Genomic DNA, 20,154 nt, shown 5'->3' with positions numbered 1-20,154 from the left:
TTATTTTTCATTTGTACGGTAGTCCAAATTGTAAAATCACAAGTTTTTATTGAGACAATCAGGAGAGTGGAGAGAATCCAGAGTTGGCCCCATGTACGTGTCCCAAAGAAATTCCTGGGACCAATCAAGATACCTTCTCATTGTATTCCAAGCTAAAGCTGAAAGAGAGGTACCAAAGCAGACAGGGAATTGAAATTCACCTCGATCCCTCTCTTTTTTTTTCTCCAAGATGCTGAAGGGTGAACTGAATGAGGAACATACGAACGTCAGACCACGTTGGTTATGGGGACAGGACACTTTAAATGAAATCAAAGCATGGGTTTCTACAACAAAAGCCACCCACAAAAAGGTTAGCCTCTAATACTGTGGTGCTTAACTATGGCTTTATTTAGAGTTCTTTAAAAAGCTAGCCTTTAACTTACTGGTTTTTACTAGCTTTTTAAATCAATTCTTATTGCATTCAAAGTTGGATATCATTAAAATTAGCCTTTCATAATCTAATAAATGCTTAGAACTTTGTTAAATGTGGAATAATGCTAAAGACATTAGTTAATGAAATCTCTCATTATTTATTTATTTATTTTTATGTTTCATTAAATTTTTAAAGACCTTAACCGAATTACTAAAAAGATCTTAAGTTATTTAAGAAATATAATCATACTAAAATGAGATATACACATTTTTACGTGTTCTCATGCTCTTAAGCATTTAAATCGGTTTACAAGGTCAATTGTTGTTAATGTCGATATTTGTTATACTTTGTCCTTACTATTTTTATGTTTAGTATCAAGGTGGAAGTAAAATGCACATGATATATAACTTTAAATTGTCTTCAAGTGTTAAATTAAGTGAAATTAACCTAATTGTTTATGTTCATATATATAGATGCATACCACAGCAACTTTTGAGATTTTACATTATAATAATTTTAAGCATGAGAATAGTTGGTTTTAAATAAATTGAACCTGTTGAACTAGAAAGTCAATATTTTCTTGCATTTGAGGATAAATGTTCTTATTCTATATAAAACTAGGAAAAAGTGAAAGTTCTAAACTGATATCTTCTAAATTAAGTATATATAAATGTATGGTAAGATATGAATATAAAATGATGTACAAAGAAAAGACCAAGATATAAAAGAGTATTGGACCAGGATATTAAAGAATGAGATCAAAATACGATGAGATACAAAGCAACGAGAGAGTCAAATGACACTCTTGACATCACTTTATTACTGATACTTTTTGATAGATATAGGTATTCCATGTACCCAACCCATAAAATTATGTCTTACCATTGAGTGCATGGAAGGGGCAAATAAGAGAGGCTGCTCATATGGTCATACCACTTATCCTTTTTGGAGTGAAAAAAGCATGACTAAACATCTATGGAATGTGTTCTTTGACCATTGAAAAAAAAAGGGGTAACAGCTATTGATTGTATGGGAGAATCAGCTTGAAAAACCTACTGGGCATTCAATCATTTTTCCTATTATGAAAGGAAGGGGAAAGGAGTTGGTTCCAGATGGGTCACAGCAATGCTGATGGTAACAGGTCGAAGGAATTGTCTGACACATACAGTTGAATTATATGAGAGTAACCCCCTCCCCCCCTCCCCCCCTCCCCCACCCCTGAGAAACCTAGATATTGAGTAGTGCAGGTGGGTATGGTCATGAGACCCTGGATGAAAAAGGTTCCTGTCCTAACAGCTTTATAATTTCTTCTTCTCAAAGACAGGGAGATAAGAGAGGGAGAGAGGTAGGGGTCGGCTCCTCCGGCAATTCCCTTGATATTGGTAAATGGATCCATGTTGTTCATGCAGATTATAGTTGGCCCAGATGGATGAGAGAAGGCGGTAGAAGGTGTCCCCAGTCCCACCATAGGACCACCTGCACCTAAATTTGCGTTGTTCCTTGCGCACTCACCCTGATAGAATGTGACAAGTCTATACTTGTTAAGGGATATAGGAGGCAGGACCACCTCTCTCGATCTCCTTCACTCCAACCCATATCAAACTCTAAAAGTTTTTCTGTCCACCTTTGGAACAAGTATCCCACTTCGTTAACAATGATTGTCCTTTCTACGTCAGACTGTCTTGTATTATATCATAGAGGTGACCACTCTTCAATCTAATCATAGTTTATGATAAAAGAAAGAATTGTTATATTCACTGCTTCTGCTTCTGCTGCTGTTTCTATCATCACTTTCTGTATCTTTGGTTTTATCTTACCGTTAATTGTTGGTTATAAAGGGATGAAGGATTAATTAAAGACATTTGTATCATTCATATCACTCTTCAAATTAAGGATAAACTAGAGGCTACAAGAGATGGTGTATGATTTAAGAAGAAAACAAGGAAAAAGAAGCTAATGAATAAATTGACTAAGTACTGTTGATTTCATCTGGTTTCTCCTTTTATCTAGAGAAGTTCACTGTAAGATATATTCCAATTATAGAATGAAATGCACACAATTTCATATATATCAAATGTTAAAGTCAAATGTTTTCAAGGTAATCTATACACTTCACTTGAATCTTCCTTTGAAATCCACAAAAACTAGAAGTTGGCAGTGCTCCAAGTGAAACAAAAAAGTTAAAAAACCCAATGCAAGAACATCAATATATAAAATTTTTTCTTTGCAACGTACTCCAAAAGCATGATTAGTCATGTATTTTGCTAATGTCGCCGTTTTTGAAGATGTTCAAAACAAGAACAAAACAATCAGGACATTGCACGGTGCAATTCAAATACTAGGTAGGTGACGCATTATAAAATGTAGACAGTGTATGATCTAAGTTTTTTTCCACATGGGTCGACATTTTTTCAAAGCAGACTTATTTGAATTCAAGGAAAAGGAGGAAAATAATATATATCTATATATATATATTTTTGTTTTAAAAAAAGAAGAAAAATCGATATAATAAATGAGATAGAAAACGTTACCAAGCGCACACCGACATTGACTACACGAAATCCAGGGGCGGAAGAGAAGCATTTCCCAACCACGTATACCTTGGCTAAAACTGAAACAAGAAGAGACTGAGATTTGATTGGCTTCCATAATTCCTATGAAATTATTCGTAAACTATAACTACACTCTAATAACAACCATAAAGGCAAAGTGATCTTGGAGTAGGAAGAAACGAAGCACTCTTGGAGAACTCATCATGATCACCTTATCTTCTTTGGTTTCTCTTTGCCTTTGAGGGACCCCAATCATCTCACTTCTACTTTCTGCTATATATGTTCCTTCCTAAGCCTTGGAGCAACTTCAAGGCAACATACTGCTCGGTGCTTCTCATCTCTCTTTCGCTTCCTTCTTAATAGCATACAGATATATACTTGGCATCTGTTACGTATATAGATTACCTTCCCATTGATATAGGCAACTTTAGAGAGGAGAAAAGAGATGGACTCATCTAGTTCAATGGCCATATCCAGCATTAGAGCCAACTCAGAACACGAGTACATGAAAAGGGAGTGCCAGCCGAAAACTTGGACAGGAGGACTTCATAGAGTTCTATGTATGCAAGGTGGTGATGACGATGGAAGCTATGCCAAGAATTCTGAGGCTCCTGCATCCGCGATCACCTTATCAAAACCATTGCTCTTAACAGCTATTCAGTCCATGAAACTTTTCGTCCAGAGTGAGGAGGATTCTCTGAGAGTAGCAGACTTGGGCTGTGCAACCGGGTACAACACCTTGGCCACAATTGACATGGTCGTTGAGGGCTTGAGAGAGCGATATATTAAAGAGTGTGGCGTTGACCCTGAATTTGAGGCATTCTTTTCTGATCTCCCTTCAAATGATTTCAATTCTCTCTTCCGATCATTGGCTGCCACCTTATCCAATAACAAAGCCAAGAGATATTACGCTGCTGGTGTACCGGGATCGTTTTACAGTCGCCTCTTTCCTAAAGGGAAGCTTCATGTGGCGGTTAGCCTGAGTGCGTTACACTGGCTCTCTCAGGTAATTAATGGACGAATTAGTTTTGATGCCTATATTTATATTGATAAATATTGAATTTACTATTCCATTGATATATCATACTAAAAGATTAATTAATTATCCCCTATAGTTACCCGGAATTGATAGTGTTTCTGTTTCTCCAAATTAATCAATTAATCAGATACCAGAGACAGTGTTAGACAAGAGATCATCAGCTTGGAACAAAGGAAGAGCGTGGATAGATGGGGCGAAAAAGGAGGTGGTTGAAGCATATGCAAAGCAGTCTGAGGAGGACTTGGAAGACTTCTTAAGATGTCGGAAAGAAGAGATTGTGGAGGGAGGAGTGCTATTTATGTTGATGGGAGGAAGGCCTGGTTCTCAGCGTCCAGACAATCAGTTGGATGATTCGGACTCGAGAGCTAAGCATCCTTTCACCTGTTCCATGGATCAGGCTTGGGAAGACCTATTAAATGAGGTAATGTGCATTATATCGTTAGCAGGTGGGCATTCAATGCAAAACCTCCCGGGTGACATCTGACATCCACCTCTGTCCCTCTTTTCGTTAATGTTAATAATTTCTGGGCAGCATTAATTTCTTCATTAGTAGTATTAATACACACCAACTCGAAGTAGCACAGGTAGGACTACTTTTTGTTTGTCCCTTTTCGGCCGCTCAGTTTGAGAGGATTGAGTAGGTGCTTTCTGGATCATGCTGCAGGGATTGATAGATGAGGAGACAAGAGATGGGTTCAATATACCAGCATATATGAGGAGCATGGAGGAAGTTGAGAGGGCGATAGAGAGATGTGGTGGTTTTGAGATACAAAGAATGGAGTACCAGAGAATTGTGGAGCATTCGAAAGAGAAGCAAGATGAGTGGATCAGAGATCCAGTCTCCTATGGTAGAGCCAAAGCCAACCTGGTCCGTGCCACTCTCAGGCCTATAGTTGAGGCCCACGTTGGCCCCTACCTTTCAGAGGAGCTGTTCAAGCGCTTTGAGAACCGAGTTTCTTCTGATATTTCCCTCATCCGTAAAACTTGTTTTTATGGGGTTATTGTTGTTTGTGCAATCCGAAAATAATGGGACAAATTGTGAACTCCTTTTCGCCCACCCAAGAGAGACTGAAAGAGCCAAAAACCAATTGGTGAATGCTTAATTACATAACCTGCTGCTGATTTCTACATTCCATGTAGAGCTCAAACCACGGAACAACCCTCCCCCACCAGGAAGCACCCCCAAACCAAGAAAAAGGTAACTATAAAGAAGAATGACAACTCCTCCATTTACAGCTTGCAAATTGTCCTTGTTTGCTTCTATGTGTGCATGGACTTGAGGTCATGTGAAAGATAGCCTTATTTAACTTATTATTACTGTAATTTACTTTTCACAATAACCACAGTCTACTCACTCTTTTGTCTCACTTCATAAATGAAACCTAGTTTATAACACTTAGAAGAATAGCAAAATCCAAGAAGGGATCGACTTATATATCCATGCCAAATGAATGAATTCTATATGATGTGAACCAAAGTTTGTATGTATTATTTCACCATGCATGCATGGTTATCTATCATTTCTTTATAATATCATTGGCAAAATCTGCATAGACTCGATCACACAAAGATCGTCAAGGTTATTATATAAGATTTGTGGGTGCATTTAATAACTTTAGTCTTCAAAATAATGATGGTGAGTTGTTGATGCAATTCGATCTTGCTTGCATTAGATAACTTACTTCTCTGAATAAGTTCCTAGCTATAGATGGAAGAACGATACTTGCCCTCTAGAGTTTGTTTGTCATGAGAAGGAAGACTCAAGAGCCTCCTAGGAATTCTCCTTCGATGCTCAAGTTAGAATGATTACCACCAAACAATGGATACACATACCTTTCTCTTCCTAATGTTTCTCTTTTATAGCATTTCTAGTGGATAGTGTGCAAATGCTTAAAGTAAAGAGATGTCTCATGTGAGTTGGTTGGCCAACTTCATGCCAAGAAAAAATGTGCGATGGAAATCTAGCTTGTAGGGAACCCTAAATTACTTTGTTCCCAAGCCTTGGATCATTAGGTTGTATAAAATCCTATCCTAAGCTCTCTAGAACTGAGCATAGTGGAAACATGACATTCAAAAACCAATAATAAACCATAGATAGAGAGTTTAGTACCATACCTAAGATCTAGATGTTCCTAGATTGATTCTTGTCGATATAGAAAACTCCAAAATTGTAGAAGATCTTGTAAATGCAGTAGTCTTCCACTTGAAATGGTGGAAATCTCTGGGTTGAAGGTTAAGGTTCTTTATCTAGATTGAAGGGAGAGAATGACAAAAGCCTTAACCCTTAACCCTTAAGGGGAGTATTTATAGGCTTCTTATTAGGCTTAAATGACTTAAGCCCACTTTGGGCTTGGGTCACTAAATGTAACCCAAAAAGGACCCTAATTAATTAATTAGTCTAATTGAGCTCCAATTAACAATTATTTTAGTTCAAAGATATTGTTTACTCATCCCTATGCAACTTTACGTAATTATCAAAATACTCTTATGCACATAAATGAACCAATGACCAATCCACCTGTTATAAACTATGTCATCAAGGTATATGAGTTTGAGCAAAGACCATTGGGACCTATAGGACAATACTGGCTCCCTTAGAATTCAATTATGAAGTTGACTCAATATTCCACTATAAAGAATTAATTGCACTCTAGTACCCTAGGTATATTACAACAAGACACTAAGTGCTTGGGTTTGTGACCTGCTATCCAATGCTTATGGTCTTCTCATGAATTGGTATCCATAATCTAATAAGATGAAATCTATTAGCCTTTCAAAATTACCTCTATTGCCATTGAGTTATAGATCCTCCTATTATGTGATCAAATTATATACTATAGCTCATAAAAAGCATATATCAAATTCCATTAAAGGAATTACTACGACGACATAGATTATATGATCACATGTCCTTAGGATCACCTAAATGGACGTACTATTTCAAAGTCCATGAGATATCATGGTGCCACTATTGAGAATACCTGTTGCTATCAACTTTCATCAATAGTGACATAATCCATAGAAAATATATGATCATTTTAGAATCTCAAATGTAAGTTAAAGCCACTACTAATTTTGACACAAACTCAATATTCTCTCAAGGTTGAGAGATAATACAATATAGTAGCTTGGTAAAGTTGTAACTACTTGATAGCCTTTTATGATCACTCATTATAAGTCTTGTCTAATGTGTAATCATACACACTAGTTGTGACAACCCATCCTTACAAGCACCATCCACGTTGGATAGTGTCACCTCTTTAGTCTAAAGATTGAGATGGAGATACTATCTTATGAAAGGAAATTAACTTATAACCAAATATATATATACTATGTCAAAGCAACACAAGGAAGCATATTAAAGGAACTATATATTTATTACCCTTTTGAGATACAAAATTTTGAGTACATAAAAGCTGGCCTTAAGGAACAAAAAACTTAAACATATCTAGGGAAATGGCTACATGCTAGTAGTTTATTAAAAAAAAAGCAAAAAGAATAGGGTAACTAGGATTATATGCCTTGTCTATCCTCCGAAACTTATTTGGTATCTAGTTCTACTAGGTCCTTATATAAAAAATTTATGAAACTACAAAGTGAGTATAACTTAGTGAATGATCATATAACTTAGGTTTTAGGATGGTTAGTCCATAATAGAAAAATGAGTTTCATCATGCATGTAACACTCAATGTAGATAATATTTAGTATAACAATCAAGTAGGCATACAATATAAGATAATTCAATGTATAATCAATCAAACACATGCATAATTCATGGCTATAGTGCCACTCCAACTCTGGAACATTCCAATATCATGCAATATCACTACTACGATGCCCTTTCCTCTATCGACATATATCATATATGCATCCACAGATGACATATTTTTCATATAACATGGTGTCATAGACAGTGTCCCTACATATCTTGACATGCTTCTCATATAAATTGCTCTTGTACCATTTTATCTCTTGGTACAAAAGATTACTAGGTCAATTGGCTACAATGTGCCCCTCCATCTCTATGACACAATATAGGTTCAAGGTATGTCACAATCACATCCATAATAATAATGTAAAGTACCATAATGATAATACCAATGATTTTCAATGAATAGTATGCATTAGGTAAGCTCCTAAGAAAGACTGGAGGGGTCACAATGGTTCCACTTAAAACCCAACCTCCTTAGACAAAGCTTTCCTAAATCGTACCTATCCCTTTATGATCACCGAATCATCTTAACTATTTATATACATATATATCAATGATATAAGGAACACATATTTATTATAAATACAACATTTGACCAACACATTTTCAAAGCATATCTCATGAATAAAAAATTAATAAATGCATATAACATTTTAAACATAAGATATATAATTTTAAAACCATGTAAAATCATGCATTATAAGATCACTCACCTTTTTAGATTACAATTTTCGCACTACATCTATTAGGATGACTAAAAAACCCAACCTCTGGAATAGCACCACTATAGGAGTTTTTTCATACTTTTTTACCTTCCTTTCTTGGTAGGTGGATACCCTATTTATAGGAACCCAAAGCAAGTAAACATATAGGTGACTCGTCGCATGGCCTAGTTAGGTGCCACTCAAAGGGAAATGGTTAGTGTTTCTTTTATTGCATGAAAATGACATGTGGCACGTGCTTGATCCTTGTAGCTACTTGGCAGGTAAGATAAGTTCATGAGTTAACATGCTTAAATAGGTGTCAAGTCGTAAAAGTAGCTTAGTGTCCTCTAGGTTGCATGCATTTCAACACCTCATGCTTGTTTGCATGCATTGTAACACTTCATACTTGATTACGTGCTTTGTGAGACCTCAAGCTTGGTAAGGGATAGATAGGAAGGTGATGCTCTTACTTACTTAGTAAGAAGGTGGTTAAAAGGAAACTTCAAAAGTATTATTATTAAAGCTAAGGTTGTTACACTAGTGCATTCACCATAGGAACTCTTTTTCAATAACTAAGACCAATCATTCCTTTAATTAGGAGGTGGTGCTTTGCAACCTCAAATGGATTTCCTAAGTCCATGAATTGGTTGTGAACAAACATCTACTTGTAAGAAACTCATGACTTGGGATCTTCTATGTAAATCCTAATGATCCAAAGGACATGTGGTCATGAAATTTGTGATCACAATAATTCTTGAAGTGGAATTTGACCTATACTCTTATAGATTTACAGTATATTAGTTGATCACATAATATGAGGATATTTAATTTAAGGATTGGAGAGGTAATCTTAAGAGGTTGATAGCATATGTATTGTTAGATTATAGATACCAGTTCATAGGGAGTTTACATACGATGGATCGTGGATCCATGTTTTTGTATCTCGTTATAATATACATAGAATATTGAAGTGCAGTTGATGTTATATAGTAGGATATTGAGTCAAATTAAGAATTGGATTATGAGAGAGCCAATATTTTCCTATTGGTCCTAATAGTCTTTACGTAAGCTCGTATTCCTTGATAACACAATTTATTAGGGTTAGTTTAGTTCTTTATTCACATATATGTATAAGAGCATTAATGTAAAAATGAGATTGCATAAGAGCTTGTGAATGGTCTCTTTAAAGTAGGCTAATTAATTAATTGGAGTCTAACAGAAATAATTAATTAATTAAGACCTAAGTGGGTAGGATTAAGTGACTTAAGTCCAAAATGGGCCCAAGTCACTTAAGGCCACAAAAAGCCTATATAAACCTTCTTAGGGGTTAAGGCTTCAGTTTAGTCTTCCTATTCACTCTAAAGAGATGAGAACTCTGAACATAAACTCTAGAGGTGATTCCACCCCTTTAGAGCTAAGATTCAAGGAAGAGTCATTGTGGCAAAAGATTATTGGGTTTATGAGATCAATGACGATCACTACCCATTTGACACGTCTTTTTATCAACAAGATTTGATATAGGAACATCTAGCTTTCATGTATGATCTATATTTTTTCTAGATCTATATTATTTATGATTTTTATGGCCATCATTTTCCAATGGGATTAGATCTAAAGAGCCTTAGGACTAGTAGCATGCACTTTGAGCAATCGCGGGTTGGGAATACAGTGATCCAGGGATTCCTAATATCTTCATCAATCTTAATTCTAAGGATCTCCATCTTATTAAACAATCTAACCATACGTACCATGTGATCTTTAATGGGAGTTTCATTTGATATCCTAGTGTTCATAATAGTTTTTGGGGTAGCTTGTCTAGCTGATCTATCATTGTCACCAAGAATCACTTGTAGATAGAGGAGAATATTATAGGTCATGACATGAGACATGTGTTGTTGTTGCGGACAAGACTAGACAAGTATGATACACTTGGCCTTTTGATCTGTCTTAGGCTATCTATGATATGCATCTCTTCCTTCTAGTGTGGATTATCTATTAAGGGTGTTGAAGCAAATCCCTTAGTTACCTATTTTAGTTTATTCAATCTGAGAACTATGTCCAAATTTCTTTTCCAATCAACATAGATAGGTTAGGTTAGTTTATTGCTTGTGAGAATGAGAGTGATTAGATTATACAAAATAGTATAAAATTAAACCATGCATTAATTACTGAGCATTCACCATAAAACACACACACACACACACACACACACACACACACACACACACACACACACACACACAAAACCATAGGATCAGAGATTTCAAATCAAAATCCATTATATGAGAAAGTAGTACAAAGAATTACCTAGCATATTGTCACATGATGCTTCAAATGACCCTCCCCATAGGCTTATATAAAGCCCAGGAAGCTTTTGGAGACTCCTACACTTAAGCATTAGTGGGAAGAGTGTGGAAGGTTTTAGAGATGCCTAGAGAAGTCCACACATCTCTATACTATGGTGGAAGGCATGAGAGGAAGCCAAGGCTTTCTAGAGAAATCTAGAAATCTCTTGTATATTATTGTACATAAGTCTTATACATAGAATTATGTAGGGTGTTCTAGAATCTTCTTGATTTTTAAGGAACCCTCCAAGGTTCCAGAGAGTTCTATTGGTGCCTATAAATAGGTGAGACCTTTATTTGGCCAAGGCATCACCCAAGAACCTAACCAACCAAACAAGTGAGTTCCCAAAGCACTTGTAAAGCTTTCTTTAAGCAATAAAAACTTCCATTCTTTAAGAGTTTCCTACTACACCTTCTAAAGCTTCCAAGTCATGAGCATCTTAGCCTAGAAGACTAAGCATTGGGAGTAAGGCTGACTTAGCAAGATCAAGTGTCTTAACTTGTCTAAGTGTCGCACGAGCTTAGTAAAAGACTAAGTCGGTGACAATATGCTACCTTTAGACTTACTTTCCAATACTTATACTACAATCCATGTTCATGATGCAATACTTTATGTGCCTCAGTGGATCTCATCTTAATGCTTAAAGAGATGCAGATCTCCTTCACAATCCAATGAATGGAAAATTAAACATATTTGAGAGTTTTGGGTTAAGCATAAAGAATAATAACCTAAAAGTTAAGGCACATTAGTTCTTAAGAGAACTCTTTGAATTGGCATATAGGAAACACCTAATGGACTTGGAATCTATTTAGAAATAGTATTTTACTAAAAAGAATTTAGAAACTAAATAATTTTAGAAAGATTTGGAAAGATTCCATATTCTAAATTAAAAAAGATTTGGAAAAATTTGATTTTTTTTTTTAAATATCTCGAATTAAAATTTCTTTCCAAATTATTTTTATTATTTGGAAATATTTTTTTTTATAAATTGTCAATTTAAAATTCCTTTCCAAATGATTTTTATTGTTGGAAAAGCTTTTTTTTTTTCTTTTAAAATCTTAATTTAAAATTCTTTTCAAATTTGTTTTACTTCTAATTTTCATTACTTTTATGTCATTATTCTCAAATAACTCAATCATACTAGTGTTGAATCATGATCCTGAGTTGATCCTATAACAAACTTGAATCTTCAAAGGAATGTAAATAACAGGAAAGTACAGAAAGTCTTAAATCAAGATGGATGAAACAAAATTGCCAACTTAATCTAAATAGCGTAATGCATTAACGTGCATATAACTAATTAATTCATACTAAAGTGCCATCTTGCAATACATATGTAATAAGACCTAAAGGCACCAAAGGCTCTTCGTGGTAATGGTAACTTTGACTTAGGAAAGGAATAGAATCAACAGCCTAGGGGTTATTAGGGATGAAAATTTTAATTTTTTTTTGGCAAAATTTTGTCGAAATATTGCGTTTCAACGATTGGTGAATCAAAACGGGGGGTTGATATGTCAGATGATAGTTTTTTTCCAAAAAAATCAGCATGTTTTGGTGAAAAATTGCTGAAATTTCGATAAGAGTTGATTAATCAATGAAAGTTTTAAAAAATCGACTGAGATAGCAATTTATCATTGATTTTTCACCGATTTTTTTTTCAAAAAATAGCATCTCCTACTCCGCTTCCTTGTCCACTGATATGATGGTTATGAGCCACCTCGAGTTGATTTGACGGCCTAGAACACGCCCAAGCTCCAACAGTCAATAGGCTGTGCATCTGATGGTCCAGATTGAATCTGGATGTGATCTAACGACTTTGAGGGTATCCCAATGACTATATGATGATCCAACGGTCATATATCACTCAGATTTTGATCCAACGACAATAATTGTTTTCCAACGGTAAAATGAGATTCCAACAACTATTTTGATCTAATTTTTTCCTCTAAATAACTGATTTTTCACCAATTTCATCCACATTTCATCTTTGATCTCTTATTGCTCCCAAGGTTGCTCATTTTTTTAAGGTATTTTTGTTTTAAATTTTAATTATTTTTGTATTGAAGTGTAATTAATTAGTATATTTTTAAAATTTTCAATTTTTTTTTTCTTTTCAATTGTAATTAATTAGTACATTTTTTAATTCTTCAATTTTTTTTTCTTTTCAATCATAATTAATTAGTACATTTTGAATGAATTAGTAGATTTTCATAGAATTAACTTAGCTTAGTTGGTACCAATATTATCTCCAACAGCAAGACGAGGTTCCTTCATCTATCAATTCCATTGAACCACATCGATCCTCATTTTGGTCATAAAGGGTCATTACAATGTAATATGTACAAATTATTGATATTTAATGAAATAAACTCTTTTATGTAGCTTCATAATAAGTGTATAATTACAAACTTCACATTTCTTATCAACCGACATGATATAATTACATCTAATATTGCAATTCATATCATACATATATCAAAATTTTCAACAAAACAATTCTAAAATGTTTATTATACTTTCAATTCAATTGCTATGAGATTTTTCTTACATTTTTACAAGTTTTAATAAATTTTAGGTTTACCGATTTTTTTTTCTTTTCAAAATGTTTGCCAATATATCTCTAATATATCCGATATATCTGTAAAATCGAAGTACTATATATCCGTAATTACCAATATTTTCATCCTTGGGGGTGATGACATAGAGAGATTCTCGCAATGGTAATGAGATGGGATTTACAGAATACAATAGGATAGAGAAAAACTTCAATGGTATCTTTGACCAAGACCGGACGTGGGAAAGCAAGACAACCATGAGGCAACAGCGTGGGCAGTGACGATATAGAGAATGCCACGAAGGACGTGGCCAAAGCAGACGCCAGCACATACGTTATATAATTCCAAAGTCAGCCATTGCCTACCGGTTCAATGGATTCTCCAGAGACCACCGCATGCCCATTGAATCCAATCAAGACCTCCCGTTAATACTGAAAGTGACATGATGGACTCCACTATAGACGGCAGATTTGCCCTGGTTTAGGAAAGTAGCCTTCTAAAAGAAAGAGGGGAGATGCATCTGAGAGCATAAACCAAAAGGTTCCTCAAATAGATTTTAAAATTTGTGTTTGTTTGTTCGTTGGTGAAAAGAAAGGTCAAAAGTGTGCAGCTCACGGCTGTCAAATATCTTCCCCAAGGCACCACCCCAACACATAGCAGCTTCGCATATCACAATCCTCACCAACAAAGATGCCCCACTTGTGCCCCTCCACCACCCAATTTCATTGGGTCAATTATCCACGTGAGCTCAATCCAACTTGAACTCTCGTCTCTTCAGCCCTTTTTCTTTGACCCTTGGCTATATATATATATGAGGAAGAAAAAAAGCCTGAGCCCAACATATCTTTTCTTCACTTCAGTATTCAACATCAGCAAGGCACACATACAATCAAGCAATGAAGAGGGAGAGAGATGCAGAGGCGGAGTTGAATCTTCCCCCCGGATTCCGGTTCCATCCCACAGATGAAGAGCTTGTTGTTCATTACCTTTGCCGCAAGGCCAGCTACCAGACTCTACCGGTTCCAATTATTGTTGAGATTGACCTTTATAAATATGATCCTTGGCAGCTTCCTGGTACTTTTACTTTGCAATTTGTTTTCATTGTAGTAAATCTTCCCCAGAAATTGTGAGTTATGTTCCTAACTCTTATATTTGTTTCATAAATGGCAGAGAAGGCGCTGTTCGGAATCAAGGAATGGTACTTCTTTACACCTCGGGACAGGAAGTACCCGAATGGGTCGAGACCTAACAGAGCCGCAGGCAATGGATACTGGAAAGCAACTGGCGCTGATAAACCCGTTAGACCAACGGGAAGCACAAAAGCTGTTGGAATAAAGAAAGCGCTGGTTTTCTACTCTGGAAAAGCTCCTAAAGGAACCAAGACTGATTGGATTATGCATGAGTACAGGCTTGCCCAACCAAATCGTTCATCTGATAAAAAGAGCAGTTTAAGGGTATGTATGAATTATGATGCTACTGCATATGTATTGCGTTACTAAAACTTAAAAAGTCACCTCTTGATTTTCCTTTGCCAAGGCTCACATCAATGATCAATGTACCTTTTCCTTAAGCAGTTGGACGACTGGGTTCTTTGCCGGATCTACAACAAAAAGAACAATTGGAGGGAGAAGATGCAACACCAAATGAACCAACTATTACCTCATGAACCTATTGATCCCTTTGAGGTGGCTGAAGACGATGGGTCAGACAGTCTGAGGACCCCTGAATCAGATATTGACATTGAGACTCTTTCTTACAATCACGATCTACATGGTGCCCAGGGGCAGGGCTATTCATATCAAGTGCTACATGATAACAATTTGCAAATTACTGATACTGACAGCGGTTTCCCCGCACGAGAATGCTTCAAAGAAGAAGATGACTACTGGTTAACAAACTTGAATCTGGAAGATCTGCAGAATTCCCTTACAACCTTTGGAACAATGCCCTTACCAGATTTCAGTTATCAGGATTCTTTTTCAATGATCCATGGTTTACCATACTAACCAGCTGCTCTTTAATTACAGTGCTACTAGCAGAAGGCTGAGGGGCCTTTTTTCTTTTTCCCTTTTTTTTTTTTCATTTGTCCCAACAAGGGGGAGAGAGTATAACTTCATTCAATTAATTACTTCTCAGGCCACACTTCGTGTATTCTTTTTGCCCATCTTCTGAATTACTCCAAATACAGCTTGTAATTGTCTTTTGATGTATATATAGTGGTATCTTGTGGTATATTTGCATCCTTCACATTCACTATCTTAGCTATATGTAAGAAAATGCTCAAAGAAATTTCTTTCTTCTCTTGGGAAAAAAAGGGAAAAAGAAGGAAAAGTGACTCATTTTCTAGAATTAGTTTGCAGATTTGCTTTCTCCACAGATCAATAATAATAATAATAATAATAACAATAATAATAATAATGAACACCTATGGGGAAGAAAGCATATAAAGCAGAATTCACAAATTCCTGCAACCACAACAGTCTCATGTTAGTCCAAAGAGATGCATGAGGACGATCTGGTAGAAGGAGGTGGTGTCTTAGAGAGAACGGAAAATAAGGGTGAAAAGCAACAGTAACAATAGTAGAAAGAAAATTAGGCATTTTAAAGAGACTGGAAGAAAAGATCTTGAAAGGAAGGGCATAGTGCGAGCAAGGGACGAGAAATAAGGTTAAGCATAGACAATCCCTAGGATCCCTTAATCTTTGGTTTCTATTCCTTATTAGTTTCTATTTAGTTTAGGAAATAAAGAATCCTTAGGATTACTTTATATTTTATTTAGTTTATATTTTATTTAGTAATCTATATAAAATAGGGAAAGTGTAATGGGAAAGAAATGAAAAAATATTGTCGATAAGAAAAATTTGTTCTATCAATTTTGCATCTTCTCCTTGGGTCATAAGAATTGGTATCAGAGCACAGTCTTGGCACCAATCATGGCAGAAGGGACTGGAGCACAAGGACAACGAAGACTTGAAGATACTATAAAGCAATTGTAGGATTCATCGGATAAATAAGCAGCCGCTTTGTCACAGCTACAAAATTCATTGAATAAAGAAGAAACTATCTTATTAGAACTATCGAAATGGTTGTAGCAATAAACCTAAAATTTGAACATATGACTTTTAGAATAGAGGAGTTAGGTAATGGGGATAGTGCTTCAATCAATAGAAGTAGGATAGACTATCACTCACACAGTACAAACTTCTTTCAAACCAACTTTTCCAAATTCAATTTTCCAAAATTTGAAGGTAAGAATCCTAGTGAGTGGATTTACAAATGCGACAATTTTTTTAAAATTAATGGAATCGGGGACCAAGAGAAGGTAGGATTGGCTTCCTTACATTTAGAAGGGAGGGTCTTGGAATTGTTTTAAGGGTATGAGGCTAGTAACAAGGAAATCAATTGGACATAGTTTTCTATAGATGTTGTTTTTAGGTTTGGCCCTATTGTTTATGATAGCCCTATTGGGCATAAAACCAAATTGAAATAGGTTTCTACGGTTAAGGCATACCAAGAGTAGTTTGAAGCATTGATGGCTACAACTAATGGGTTGTCAGAGGAATTTTTTGTTTAATTTTCATTAGTGGCTTGAAAGAGGTAATTAAAAATCAAGTCACTGGCCATGTTTCGAACAAACACACTAGCCCAAACCATCGAGTTAGCCTTGTTGCATGAAAAGACAATGGAAACAATTCTCAAGGAAGTCAAGGCCTCTAATGAAAATGGGGATAGTATAGTGAACTCTATGGGAATCAGAATGAATTTGACTAGCCAATTACCACCCATTAAGAGGATTTCAACAACAGAGATGCAAGAGAGATGAGGCAAAATACTTTGTTATTATTGTGATGAGAAGTATGAATCTGGTCATAAATGTAAAAGAAAGCAAAATTTTCTATTAGATGGTCATGAAAGTGAAGTGGAAGAGATATGTGAAGCTGAAAATAATATCAAGAAGGATGATCTTGTGGTTTCAATCAATGCAATATTTGGTTCAAAATCTCATCAAACCATGAGAATCCATGGCAACATCAAGAAGAAGGTTGTCACCATACTAATTGACTCAAGAAGCATCAATAATTTCCTTGATCCTATAGTGTCCAAAAGAACATGATACTCAATACAAACTACCAACCTCATGAATATGATAGTAGTGGATGAAACTAGAATTACTAGTGATGCAATTTGTAGGCAATTGACATGGAGCATGCAAGAGAAGGAATTTCAGGCAGATTTGAGGCTCATACCCTTGGGTGGGTGCGATATGGTATTGGGAATTCAATGGCCAGTTGAATTGGGACCCATATTGTGGGATTTCAAGAATTTGAGAATGAAATTTATTGTTGATGGAAGGAAATTCATGTTGAGAGGTACAACTACAAGTCCCAAAAAGTTAGTGTCAACAGATCAAATTCAAAAGGATTCAAGGTGTATATCTGAAGCATTTACAATTCAAATTTTCTCAATGCAAGGAGATGAGAAAAATAAAGTTGAAAATGAACAACAAGGCAGTTGTCTAACTTGTTTCCAAGCACTACAACATGGGAAGATGCTTACAAGATTCAACAAAAGTTTCCACAATTTTAGCCTTGAGGACAAGGTTTCTTTTGATGGGAGAGAGAATGTTAAAACCCGAATAAAGGATCCTTAGGATCCTTTAATCTTTGATTCTATTCCTTATTAGTTTCTATTTAGTTTAAGAAATAAAGGATCCTTAGGATTAGTTTATATTTTATTCTGTTTCTATTTCTATTTAGTAGCCTATATAAAATAGGGAGAGTATAATGGGAAAGACATGGAAAAATATTGTTAATAAGAAAAATTTGTTCTTTTAATTTTGCATCTCTCCTTGGGTCATATGATGATTCTCATTTTAACACTCATATTCAGTGTGCCATATTATAAAGATGGTGAATAGGAGGCCATTTTAGAAGCTTGAAGAAGACAACAAGTTTACTTCTCCCTTCATATTCATTAAATAGTTTTGAACAATTTAAATATTCTTTTGGAAAATTTCAATCTACATCAGGGTTTGATTTATTTAATTTTAAGTAAAAAAATATTGGAATTATATGAACATAGGTAGATTTATTGATGGAGATAGTGAAAGTCCAAAATATTCAAACAGGGTAGATTTAAACAATAAAAACAAATAAATAAAAGAAAAGAAATCATAGATCTTGGATGATGAAAAAAAAAAAAAAAAGAATTGTTAAATGAAAAGTGTATGATTGAATTTGGGTATGAAAAGTGTTTGACTTCAAAAAAAGGAGTGGATAGTGCAAACGATGACTTGCATAAAATGGTTGTTTATGGGAAGTCATGAGAGATGGTACTTGAGAAAAAAAAATTTGAATGAGGATATCCGAAAAGTAAATAAATAAATGAATATAAAAATTAAATAAATTGGGAAAAAGAAAAACAAATCGCCTATAGTTGTGTTATATGGTTTTATGAAAAGAGAGTAAGATTAAGGGAAGAATAAGCGAAAGTATCAAGTGTGTACTTGTGATAGATAACTATATGTATTAAAAAAAAAAGTGCAATGTGTGTGTGACAAAGATGAAATGCTTAAATTGTAAGAGACTAGATAAACTAATTAATAATAATAATAATGAGAGAGAATGACTATAATGGAGATGAAAAGCTATGCTATGGTAGTGATATGTGAAACAATAAAGTAGATAGGATGACTGTTGTGTGGAGAGATGATATATAAAAGAAATAGTATTATTGTAATGTCTAGTCTTTGAGTGGGATTGTTGCTTGCATAGGATGACTATTGGTTTAAGTTTAAATGAGGGAAAAAAATAAAATTATAATAAAAATTAGTTTAGTTCAAATAATAGGAAGAGGTTTTTGGAGAGTTTTAGTTGAAACTAATAAAAAAAATGATAGATTATTGGGATTAGATTTAAGAGCAAGAGTTTTAAATTAGTATGGTAATTAGGAATATTAATATTAATACAATAATTTAGATATATAAATAGTTAGTAGTAATATTGTTGTTTTTTTATGTTCTATTAGCTGAGGATTGAATTCTTCAAGATTTTGATTGTTTCTTTGAGGTAAGGGAAATTAAGACAAATTTTGTACAAGTTTATATGCTATTTTGAACTATATAAAGTGTTATTTTTGTTTTTTCATATGGACAAAAAACATATTTGCATGAAAAATATGTTTAATAATCTTTGATTGTTTACAACAGAAAATATGGAGATATTTTATGAAACAAAAGTTTGAATAAATGAACAAAAGTGTTTGATTCTTATTTGTTTTGCTTTGGTCAACATGATAGTATTGTTGAGCTTTACATTCCTTCATGAAAAACCTGAGCACAATATAAATATAAAACAACTCAAATAAACAAACCCAAATGCAACTCAAATCAATATGCAAGCCTAACAAACATTCCAATAGCCCAATACCCATAAACATAAATCAATAAATGAACCTAAATAAAAAAAAAATCATCATATGCCTAATGAAGAACCTGAAAATCAAATTAAGAATGGGACACCTAACTTAATTAACAAGCTTAAAGACCACAAACAATAAATCCATACCAAGTAAACCTAAACCCAAAAATAATGAAAATTAACCCAAACAATCAAGATCAATAATCAAGTACAAATTAATGTAATTAAAAAAAAGTAAAATACCCCTTACCCATTTTTTGAAGTCCACAAATGATGAAGTGCGGCAGCCAATGGAGGTAGTGCAATGGGTGGTGACTTGTGGAGATCGTGGTACAACCATAGCAAAATGGGTATGGTGTAGTGGGTGATGGTGAATATTGAGAAGAGATAGAGAGAGAGAAAAAAAAATATAAA

At 34.7% G+C, this 20,154-nt stretch overlaps 2 protein-coding genes across 2 annotated transcripts; both read left to right on the top strand.

The window, feature by feature from the left end:
- Positions 1-3,106: 3,106 nt before the first annotated feature.
- Positions 3,107-5,451, top strand: LOC100241662 (gibberellic acid methyltransferase 2). Its single transcript, XM_010653116.3, has 3 exons — positions 3,107-3,970; positions 4,131-4,424; positions 4,668-5,451. Exons 1-3 carry the CDS (start codon positions 3,410-3,412, stop codon positions 5,028-5,030), a joined length of 1,218 nt encoding a protein of 405 aa, XP_010651418.1. The 5' UTR covers positions 3,107-3,409; the 3' UTR covers positions 5,031-5,451.
- An 8,699-nt stretch (positions 5,452-14,150) lies between these two features.
- Positions 14,151-15,553, top strand: LOC100263939 (NAC domain-containing protein 68). The gene is made up of 3 exons (XM_002283771.4): positions 14,151-14,395; positions 14,492-14,775; positions 14,896-15,553. The coding sequence occupies exons 1-3, from the start codon at positions 14,218-14,220 to the stop codon at positions 15,325-15,327; spliced, it is 894 nt and encodes a 297-aa protein (XP_002283807.1). The 5' UTR covers positions 14,151-14,217; the 3' UTR covers positions 15,328-15,553.
- The last annotated feature ends 4,601 nt before the right edge of the window (positions 15,554-20,154 follow it).

This window comes from Vitis vinifera, chromosome 6, assembly GCF_030704535.1.
Source record: "Vitis vinifera cultivar Pinot Noir 40024 chromosome 6, ASM3070453v1".
In the NCBI taxonomy this organism is placed as follows: domain Eukaryota; kingdom Viridiplantae; phylum Streptophyta; class Magnoliopsida; order Vitales; family Vitaceae; genus Vitis; species Vitis vinifera.
The sequence above is the reverse complement of the archived record's forward strand: the minus strand, read 5'-3'. Positions and strand labels throughout refer to the sequence as shown.

Excerpts from the sequence above, each read along its gene's own strand:
- LOC100263939 (XM_002283771.4), top strand. The coding sequence starts at position 14,218 with ATGAAGAGGGAGAGAGATGCAGAGGCGGAGTTGAATCTTCCCCCCGGA. Across the intron at positions 14,396-14,491 it reads TGATCCTTGGCAGCTTCCTG|AGAAGGCGCTGTTCGGAATC; the intron begins GTACTTTTACTT and ends CATAAATGGCAG. Across the intron at positions 14,776-14,895 it reads ATAAAAAGAGCAGTTTAAGG|TTGGACGACTGGGTTCTTTG; the intron begins GTATGTATGAAT and ends TTCCTTAAGCAG.
- LOC100241662 (XM_010653116.3), top strand. The coding sequence starts at position 3,410 with ATGGACTCATCTAGTTCAATGGCCATATCCAGCATTAGAGCCAACTCA. Across the intron at positions 3,971-4,130 it reads CGTTACACTGGCTCTCTCAG|ATACCAGAGACAGTGTTAGA; the intron begins GTAATTAATGGA and ends TCAATTAATCAG. Across the intron at positions 4,425-4,667 it reads GGGAAGACCTATTAAATGAG|GGATTGATAGATGAGGAGAC; the intron begins GTAATGTGCATT and ends ATCATGCTGCAG.